This window comes from Nematocida homosporus (genome assembly GCF_024244095.1).
Source record: "Nematocida homosporus strain JUm1504 chromosome Unknown 162, whole genome shotgun sequence".
Classification (NCBI taxonomy): Eukaryota; Fungi; Microsporidia; genus Nematocida; species Nematocida homosporus.
In genome coordinates this window covers 1-9,706 of record NW_026250611.1, presented here as the reverse complement: position 1 = coordinate 9,706, position 9,706 = coordinate 1, and the positions used below count along the sequence as shown (strand labels likewise).

The 9,706-nt window shown below is 38.7% G+C and overlaps 8 protein-coding genes across 8 annotated transcripts; 4 read left to right on the top strand and 4 right to left on the bottom strand.

Moving 5' to 3' along the window:
* Positions 1-633: 633 nt before the first annotated feature.
* Positions 634-1,008, top strand: NEHOM01_2386 (uncharacterized protein; the record flags this gene model as incomplete). Its single annotated transcript, XM_051491262.1, has 1 exon — positions 634-1,008. One exon carries the CDS (start codon positions 634-636, stop codon positions 1,006-1,008), a length of 375 nt encoding a protein of 124 aa, XP_051347222.1.
* Positions 1,009-1,611: 603 nt separating this feature from the next.
* Positions 1,612-2,175, bottom strand: NEHOM01_2385 (uncharacterized protein; the record flags this gene model as incomplete). The annotated part of the gene is made up of 1 exon (XM_051491261.1): positions 1,612-2,175. The coding sequence occupies one exon, from the start codon at positions 2,173-2,175 to the stop codon at positions 1,612-1,614; it is 564 nt and encodes a 187-aa protein (XP_051347221.1).
* A 290-nt stretch (positions 2,176-2,465) lies between these two features.
* Positions 2,466-2,777, bottom strand: NEHOM01_2384 (uncharacterized protein; the record flags this gene model as incomplete). Its single annotated transcript, XM_051491260.1, has 1 exon — positions 2,466-2,777. The coding sequence occupies one exon, from the start codon at positions 2,775-2,777 to the stop codon at positions 2,466-2,468; it is 312 nt and encodes a 103-aa protein (XP_051347220.1).
* Positions 2,778-3,020: 243 nt separating this feature from the next.
* NEHOM01_2383 (uncharacterized protein) lies at positions 3,021-3,500 on the bottom strand (the record flags this gene model as incomplete). Its single annotated transcript, XM_051491259.1, has 1 exon — positions 3,021-3,500. The coding sequence occupies one exon, from the start codon at positions 3,498-3,500 to the stop codon at positions 3,021-3,023; it is 480 nt and encodes a 159-aa protein (XP_051347219.1).
* Positions 3,501-3,951: 451 nt separating this feature from the next.
* On the top strand, positions 3,952-4,539 carry NEHOM01_2382 (inhibitor of growth protein 5; the record flags this gene model as incomplete). Its single annotated transcript, XM_051491258.1, has 1 exon — positions 3,952-4,539. The coding sequence occupies one exon, from the start codon at positions 3,952-3,954 to the stop codon at positions 4,537-4,539; it is 588 nt and encodes a 195-aa protein (XP_051347218.1).
* Positions 4,540-5,030: 491 nt separating this feature from the next.
* On the top strand, positions 5,031-5,957 carry NEHOM01_2381 (uncharacterized protein; the record flags this gene model as incomplete). The annotated part of the gene is made up of 1 exon (XM_051491257.1): positions 5,031-5,957. One exon carries the CDS (start codon positions 5,031-5,033, stop codon positions 5,955-5,957), a length of 927 nt encoding a protein of 308 aa, XP_051347217.1.
* A 412-nt stretch (positions 5,958-6,369) lies between these two features.
* Positions 6,370-8,127, top strand: NEHOM01_2380 (uncharacterized protein; the record flags this gene model as incomplete). Its single annotated transcript, XM_051491256.1, has 1 exon — positions 6,370-8,127. One exon carries the CDS (start codon positions 6,370-6,372, stop codon positions 8,125-8,127), a length of 1,758 nt encoding a protein of 585 aa, XP_051347216.1.
* A 324-nt stretch (positions 8,128-8,451) lies between these two features.
* On the bottom strand, positions 8,452-9,706 carry NEHOM01_2379 (uncharacterized protein; the record flags this gene model as incomplete). Its single annotated transcript, XM_051491255.1, has 1 exon — positions 8,452-9,706. A coding segment is annotated over one exon (1,255 nt), but the record flags the coding sequence as incomplete, so codon positions are not given.

The following is a 9,706-nucleotide window of genomic DNA, read 5'->3' as shown; positions in this document are numbered from 1 at the left end:
AGACTCGCACCCCAGAACCTCAACTCGAACCTCTAATCAATAAACCCGACATCAGCCTGAATGATGATTTGTCTCTCGTTGAGTATATTTGGATGAGAGGTCATTATCCTCCCCTGGGGCACAACATCTACTATTATCAAAGATGTTACTGAAGATGTTACTACTGAGTCACCCGTCAACCTTATCAAGGACACTACTGAAGAAGTATCTGCTACTGAGCATTTATCTACTATTATCAAGGACACTACTGAAGATGTTACTACTGAGTCACCCGTCAACCTTATCAAGGACACTACTGAAGAAGTATCTGCTACTGAGCATTTATCTACTATTATCAAAGATGTTGCTGAAGAAACATACGCTACTGAATCACCCGCCGCTAGTCTTATAAAGGACACTACTGAAGGAACACCAGCCACCGAGTATTTCACCAGTATTGCCAGGGAGGTTACTGAAGAAGTATCTGCTACTGAGTCGTTCACCACAACTGCCAATGATATTGTTGTCAAGAACACGACAACCTCTGCGAATTTGACTAGCGTGTTTAACGATGACCTTGATGCGACCAAGAATTTCTCAGTCGTGCCATTTTATGACAACGAAGGAGCTATCTTGAATGGCGCCGTTAGCAATATGCCAGATGATATCGATGAGGTTGATATCCAAATGAAGTCTGCAGCAGTTGGCAATGATTTGGTGTCGATTCTAATGCAAGATTGGGAGCATATAGCCAATAGCTTTGGAGGAGAAAGCAGTATCGAAACGGGCGATCTTGTCATATCTTATGTGCGGTTTACTGTCGTAATGCTTGTTATGGTTCTGGTGCTTGGGCTCAGTATTTATTTTGGAATCATTAGTCCCATCATGAACAGGCGAGCACGTCTTCGGCGGGCGATTTCGGTGTCATTCGTAGACGTCCAGTCCCCAAAACTTATCCATCCACTGCTACCGCCACCGGCAAAAACTGCAGATGAGAACAGTCCACTAGTGACTTCATCAAATCCATAAGCTGCAACTATCTTTAATAAATCAATCTGCCAGTCTATGAGGCCAGCCAATGTCTTGCCACTTATGATACTATCCTATCCTAACCTATCCTAATTCAACTCAATATTCAGATAGCAGCCGGGTTTATTAAACTTGGCCTATCCATCTTTGCATCTATGTGTATGCTAGTTTCTCATAACATCACAGTTTGTTCCATCTCAATGGCATAACTGAGCTCAACTCTTTCAGCTCTTGTTTCTACTTATACTTGAAGCTTCTAGCCCCAGAAGTAGCTACCATCTTTGCTTTTTCTATGGTAGTCTTACTGGACTTAAACATAACCACACTTAACTCTAACATAGAACAACATCGTAGTGGAATCTATACTCTTCTCCCATCCCACCTAACTATTACAACACTTACTTTAGAAAACACAGATAGTACTAAGACTATCTTAAATCAGTTAGTGATTTAGAGATAAAAACTTAACATTAAACTAGTATATGAGTCGATAACTACTAATCCAATACGTGGTACAGCTCCAATTACTGAAGTATTAGACAGAGTTATAAAACAATAGTAGTTGTAAAACATACTTTCCAATGCACTTGGTTTATTGCTGGATTATGCGCCGATGTACTCGAGCTTAGTTGAGTGGGGTCGACTGTAATCTAGTTTGACTTTCTCTGCGACGCGCGAATCAACTAAACCGAAGAGTTGTTGAAAGGCGCCAGTAGTGGTAGGTGCACTTGCTTTCTTAGTGGCTTCAGATCTAATGGCAGGAGTTGGTTGTTTAATGGCAGTTGTTTGTTCAACTGTTATGGTGTCGTGCTGGCCATTAGTCTCGTTGTCAACTATGGTGACTTGGGTGTCTGTTGAGGTTGTCTCCGGGGAGGCGACTTTAGCCTTCTTAAGAGCCCTTTGTCTTTTGACCAAGAATATAGTGGTCAGAATGATAGCAGTCAAAATAATAAGAATAACTACAACTGTAGCTATAAGTGTAATTATCGGCCCTTTGTTGAGAGAAATAGCGTCCCAAACTTTACCATCAGTGGCCTTGTAAGCCGTCTTGATAGCAGAGAATGCATCTGGGATGCCTTTGTATAAGTTGATAAAATCATTGAATGTGTTTTTCACCCAAGTGAGTGCTCCGGTTTGAGTTGCGTCTGGTTGTGATAAAGCGGCCATATATGATATAGTATTAGAAAAAAAAATGATGTAAATACAGATAAAATTTCCTAATATGGTAATACCATTTTTTTTGTAAAATTCCGAATAAAACCCCAAAAAGCTTTATCTTTGAAATTTTATGATCAAATAAAGGTATATTGTAATTTTATCTGGAAATACGCTAAACTAACTAGAATTAAACTGGGTTTACTGGTTGATTCTTAGATAACGACAAATTTAGGTCAACATTTAATGTATGAATGATTAACGATCTCTAGAAGAGAAATATGATAGTAAGGGTTGGAAGTTTAGGTGGTGGATTTGCTGGGATGAGTTGAAGACTTTCGTTTAATGCATGCGTAGAGAATAACTCCAACAAGGATTCCAGTGTAGATAAGAACGGTTAACCAACTAACGAACAGTCGTGGTGATAAGTTCTGCGAATCAAAAGCTTGGCTCTTAATAAGCAAGGACTTAAGATGCAAATAAACATTGTAGTAGCTCTTAGGCACAAAGGTTATAAGAGTAACAAAGAATGCTGCGCTAGCTTTCATTAGAGCTGTTAAGTCTTTAACAACTTTATCTGTGTATCCGGCTGCTTCGTCTGACGTGTACCCCATAATTTTTCTAACTCCGTGAGCTTGAACTACTACTACTACTCTGGAGTTAATTCAAGCCCCTGGCCATTGAGTAATTGGAGTAGTATTGGGTTAGTTGGTCTTGAACTAATTGGTTAATCCTGTGTTTATTAATTGGGTTGATTGTTTAGTAGTTTTGGTTTATTTCAGATAGTCTATAATAATCATAATGAAAGTAGCACTAACGCAATAAGTAGGTTAGATATGAGTTACAATTGTGTTGAATTAAGTTGAAGTAGTAGGTTTAGGTTTAGGTGGGACAAGAGGTTTGAGTGGAGTTGATGTTATGATAGGTGGAGTTGACTTTTTATCGGGTGCAACTGGGGATGAAGATTCAGTGAAAACAATCACCGTATCTTCTTTAGCGTCCGGTGAATTAGACGCTTGCAGGAAAGATTTATTCGCCTGCAGGTAAATATTCCAAACCGCCGTATCAGTTTGATTGGTCTGCCAACGAACTGTCTTATACCTTATATACAATCGATACAGCCTTTTAAGCAACTGCCAACCCACCGCCCAAAGCAAAAACAGAACAACCATACCGGCCAGCCAATAAATAAGGCAAGCATAAACAAGTCTAATCATTGCATCAATATTCTGCATCCGATTCACTCTAGGCAAAGACGAAATAAGGTAACCTTCCCTCAAATCCCATTTAAATAAATCAAGAAAACGAACTGCATGCCAAGTATCAGTACCCAACATGATATTAAGTCTAAGCTAAAATTTTACGCTTTGGCCACAGATTATTTCCTAAAAAGGAAATCCACAAAGTAGATTTAAAATTTAAATCAATATCTTAATATCCCAAATTCTATCCCACTAACCCACCTCAACCCACCCCACTCAACACTAACCCCACACAACCCCAACTCCATCTCACCAACTCCATCTCAACCCCACCCCAATACTAACTCCACCCCAATCTCAACTCAATCCAATCTTAAACTATCTACTATTTATTTTCAAATATTTTAACAACCCCGGCTAGTTAGTCAGGAGATTTGATTATTTACTTCTCTGTTACAACTAGCCAACATTATTCTCTATCTTTTTGATAGTGATACATTTAGTTTTAATATCTTTCTTATCTATTAGTCCAATCTAATCTAAATACTAACCCAAATATTCACAACCCAATTTCTTTTTTAAAACTATGCTTATTGAAGAGTATCTTAATACCATTGAAACTGCTCCTAGACTAGTTCAGAGTACTTTAACTGCTCTAATGGAGTTAGAACGGTCTATTCAAGAAGAGAAACTTGTTTTAGAACGAGAAACAACTGCCTTATTTACTTCTATTGATAAAGAAGCAGAAGGTTTAGCTATCTACAAAGAAAGCATTGATAAACAACTACAAAGAATCAATCATTGCTATATCAAAATACTTGATACGGATAAACAAAAGCTTCTTCTTTTATCTTCGTTACAAAAAGGTCTAGAAAGTACGTCTGATATAATGAAGGAAGCTTCAGGAGAGTTTAAAGAGAGTATTGCTAGTGATTCTCTTTCTCTAAAACTACAACGTATTCTTAGTCATCTTGATCATACGATTGAGTCGGATCCACTTGAACAGCAACAGTCCTTGCCTTGTTGTACTTGTAATAGACCGGCTACTGGTGAGATAGTTGCTTGTGATAATCCGGGCTGTCCCGTGGGGTGGTACCATTGCACCTGTGCTGGGCTTAAGTCTTTGCCTAAGAAGCGATGGTTATGCTCTATTTGTAGTACAGAAGGTGAATAAACAAGAGTTGCGTTAAGTTAAGTTAAGTTAGTGTTAAGTTAAGTTAGTATTACGTTGGGTTGTGTTATGTTCTATTAAGTTTATGTTCTATTAAGTTGACATTGCGTTAGTGTTATATTTGGTTGGGTTATATTGGTATTCCGTTATATTAAGTTGTATTATGTTAGTGTTCTATTAAGTTAATGTTATACTATGTTAATGTTAGATTAAGTTGTATTAAGTTGATATTGCGTTTGTATTATGTTAGTCATGTGTTATATTAAGATGTAGTGGTACTTGTATTCTGGTACTGGAATAGCACTGGAATGACATTGGAATTTTAGATGGTTTGAGGTGGTAGTTGGTTGGGTTGGACTGGGGTTTAGAGGAGGTGTTGGGTGGTGGTAGTGAACAAATGGGAGTGGGATGGGTTTTGCGATGGTTTTGAGATGATTTTGCTTATCTATAATATGAGTGGGCGGTAGATATAGTGATTAGTTGGCAATTTTTTCATGGTTACTAACTCTGCTCAGATACCAACTACTGAATTGTCATTAACTCAGATTGTGCAACGTATTATTGATATAGAATCAAGTGTTAAAACTGGTGCTAGTGCAATGGTTGATCCTCTTAAGACTACTGTGCAAATCAGACACAGTACACTTGGTTTTTTGAAAGCTGATATTGATGAGACTGTGGCGGAAATAGACCGATTAGTTACTGAGTATGAAGCAGCTACTAAGGCAGATAAGGAGAGAGTTTTGAAAAGAACTATCTATGCTAAAATTGAAATCTTAATTGGAGCTCTTATCTACCATGAACAAAGAAGACAAGATGGATCGGCTAAGAACAAACAAGAACTGGCCCGGACTTTGCCTGAACTAAGTCGAGCTATTATTGAAGCGACTGGGCGAGTACTTAATTTAGCTAAGAGTACAACTACTCATTTTCCTTTGGTTATTCATTTATGTCGGTGTTTAGTAGATTTAAGTCAAGCCTTTGATTTCTTTGTGCCTACTGCTTACTATTTGCTTTACATAATGAACCAGATGACTAAGATAGCCTCTTCTTCGGCTCCTCTACTACCTATTGCTGAAAAGGCTATTAAAGTCCCTGAGAAGGACATTACCTCAACTGTTTATCGTGAGTACGTACTAAATAATGCTATGGACTTACTAGCCACTACTTTAATCCAGTACTCAACTAGTTTAGGCTTTCCCGAATATGCTGGTTTCATTATTGCCGAAATCAAACGGGTCAGAAACTCGCCTAACAAAAGCAGCTCCTGGATTAATGCTAAGATCGAGCAGGTAGCTAAAGCAGCTAAGGAACATTCTGAGCGTATTGTGAGTTTACGAGAATCTTTATCCGTAATGGATGAGGAGGCCGTCAAGCGATTAGAGGCCAAAATCCAACCACTTCACATAGATATTGAATAAACCGGCCATGGTCAATTGAGTTAGTTTTGGATTAGTTTAAGTTTAACTACTTCTGTTGTTATTTAGTTCACAGCCCAATCTTATCTTAACTTAACTTAACTTAATCTTATCTCAACTCAATCTCAACTTAATCTTAACTTAACCCACATTTTATCTCCTTTGTATGTTATTATAACCCAATACCAACTGAATACCAACTGAATACCAACTAATTACTAACTGAATACCAACTAAATACTAACTGAATACCAACTGAATACCAACTAAATACTAACTAAACACTAACTGGATGTCAATTCAAGGCGGGATATATTTGGTGAACGGTCTTCAGTCCATATTACTAAATATTATGATGTAATACGAGACAAAAAGATAGCTGAGGCTAGTATCTGATTGGCCACACTATTTTTTTATGCAGCCTACTCATCTTCTAGAGCCAACTCAGGCTATTGCCAAACTTATTGACCTCTTATTTGCTGAAAAGAAGACTCCTCTGAGTGTTAAACAGCGCCAAGACTTATTAGAGTATTTATTGCCATATGCCCAGATTTCTTCGGTTGTACCTTCAGAGAACGAAATAAGAAGACTAGCTGGACACTTGCCTGAATCCCGACAAGAAGAGATCGACAAATTACTACAAGGAAGTACTCCTGAGACCAGAAAGGCTCTTTACTTCCTTTTTAAGGCTAAAGATAGAATGCAGGTTCAAAAAAGACCGGATGGAGGAGTGATTGATAGTGAAGATAATGCCCATTTAGCAGCTAAAGGTGCCTGTATTGGTGTTTACTTGTCTTGGTTTCGAGATATTGCTGAAGGAAAGTCTAGTCGGATTCAAGCTAAGATAGATAAAGGTTTATTTGAAATCTGCTATCTAATCTACAAGTCTGGAGAGGCTTATCTTTATCTCTCCAAAAGCATTACTCAAGAAGAAGAACCACGTACTAAAGCTTATGCCATAGTTATAAAACAACACTTAGCCCAGTATAGGAAAGAAATCTATGAAGTTCCTTCTAAAGACTTGTTTGACTTCTATATTCAGCACTCCTTACGTATGAAACATATTGCCCGACTTTGTCACGTCTCACAAGAGTTCCTTTCTTTTGCCGAGGAGAGTGATAGTTCTGGTTGTGTGCTGGAATTAGTGGCTTCACTAAAGAAATCACCTTGGACGGACGAACTCGCTACTGCTATTTTAACTGAGTATCGTATGCCTCTTTCTGAGGCAATAGTTCAATGGATTAGAAATGGAGTAGTTAGTGGTACTTTTATTCGTGAGATTGGTGAAGGTGAGTATCGGACTTCAGTCTTACTAGAAGAAGAGATTCCAGAAGATCTACCTTTAACTACGGCTAAAGAGATATTGTATATGGGTAAAACTAGTTCTTTATTAGCAGTACTTAATCCGGAGGAACATAAGAGAGTTCTTAATGACTTGAGTTTATTATCGGGTGGAATATTCAATGTAGAAGGAGTGAGTCAGATTTATCAACGATTTCAAAACCAAATTCAAACCCAGTTCTTTGGGGAGTTTAAAATTATGGCTCATCTGCAGTTGATTCGAGATGTTTTCTTTCTGTTTCGTGGTGATTTTGGTTTGGACTTAATGATGGCTTTGGCGGAAGCTTCTTCTTCTAATGAAGTTTCGGTGGCGGTAGATGAGTCATTAGAACGGTGTTTTGGAAATGGTCCAGAATCTTTTGTGGATGTAGTGGGTGAGAGTACGTCTTTATCTCTTATTTACAAACCTGTCTTTCCTTATAGTGTAGTTACTTCTTCCTTGGCTCCGTACTTAACTGAGGCTTTTGAGTACTTTTGGGCCTTACGCTTAGCTATTGCCAATATCCAGAAGTTACATCAACGGTATCCTAGTCCACAAACCTTTGTATTAGCCTTGAAAGTATCGGAAATTGAGTATCTCTTCTTTGAACAAACTGTGCAGCCTTTGTGGAACTTTCAGTCTCTCTCACCAGAGACACTTTTTACTCCGGAGTCGCTGACCAAATGGGTTGAACGAGTTGCCTACCACTTAATTTCTACTTGTAAGGAAGCCTGTACTTTATCTCTCTTGCAGCTGATCATTGCTCAAACCCAGCCGTCTGTGCAGCCGCCAGCTAAAGATACTTTAAATACCACCTTATCTCTACTTCAAAAAATCACTATGGCCCAATGAATAAATCAGTCTGCATTCTTATATCTTGCATTGTATCTATCCTTATTCTAGTCCTAATCCAACCCAATACTAACACTAACTCAATACTAACTTTACATTCTAATCAAACCATAAAACCAACCGAATACTAACACAAACCCAATTCAATCCAATTCAATTCTAATTCTAATTCTAATTCTAATTCTAACTCAAATGGTAAGGATAGGGTTTATTTTAAGAAAACACAAAGATGCTTAGATAGTCTAGATAGACTAAACAATAGAAGAAACATCTAACAATTCACTCAACATCGCAACACAAAGCAGAACGACCAGCAGCCAACATTTATGAACTTATGGCATCCAGCTTGCTATTCATTAGTTTTGAATTAAGAAGGATCCTAGAATGTGCAGATATCAGATCACCATGCATACTCTCTACATAATTGTCATCCTGAAGTTTTAACTCATCATTCAGAGTCTTTGAATCTTTACTATCCGGAGACTCCGGCTTATCAGACTGGGCTAGAGAGTCTTCGTTTTGACGTAGCAAAAGAGTTCGGAAAGATTCACCGAATGGTGGAGTTCTCCAAATCAATAGAGTGAAGAAGCAATCGGCTGGAGGTGCCTTACAAGATTGTTGGTACACTTTTGGGTCTAGGCTCGTTATAAACCTATTATAGACAGCATCACTTAAACAAAGGTTTCTGAATACTAGATGCACTGGCTGGCTAGCAATCATATAAGTGAAATTCATTATGTTTGTTAGGAATGGGATTATGTCATCATCAAAACACTGGTAGATATGAACTTGGATTACAAGGCGCGGTAAATTCCAATCTTTTAGATTGGTCTGGTTGGTTTCAGGGTTTGCAGACGTCATTATAACCCTAGTCATTTCTGTAATTTGATCAATGAGGGTTTGAACATCCGGATCTTGTTGATAGGTTACATCTATACGTCCCCGGGTCAGCTTGTCTAGGAAACCACGGAGGCTCACGGAACGGCGGGCCGTTTCAAGGCTTTTATCGTCACATTGAATGGTGGAGAGTTCTTGGTAGGTCCAGAACATTATCTTCAAGAGTTCTAACAAGCTATAGTCCGGCTCATCATTATCATTCGCTTTATCAACGATTTGAGGCGTGTAGTATAGTTGAAAAAGCAACGGACTAAGAGATTCGATTGGCCCGATCGGCATGGACAGGATAGCTCGGTCTATACGAAAGCGTAGTTGTAGTTGAATGGGCGCTTCATTGGGAGTGTTGGCACTAGTTGTTGAATCTAGCGTAGTTGTTTGGCCAATAGGACTATCGCTGGCGGCTAAGCCATTGTTACTAGGGTTAGTTGAACACTCGGGATTGCTAGGGGAAGGATTGCTGTCATTAATATCATTGCTGCTGGGCACTGGGGGCTTGACAGGAAAGACGAGCTTTAGTCTGTCAAGGAACGAATTACAGTCATTGAAAACAAAGCCGTGATCCAGATCGAGTACGAGCAGCTGGGCAGGATCCAAGGTTTGGGCAAGGTAGAGGATTAGGTTGTCAGAACAATTGACTAGTTCAATGGAACCAAGCTTGTTGAGATTTTGGTTGGGAGTCAAG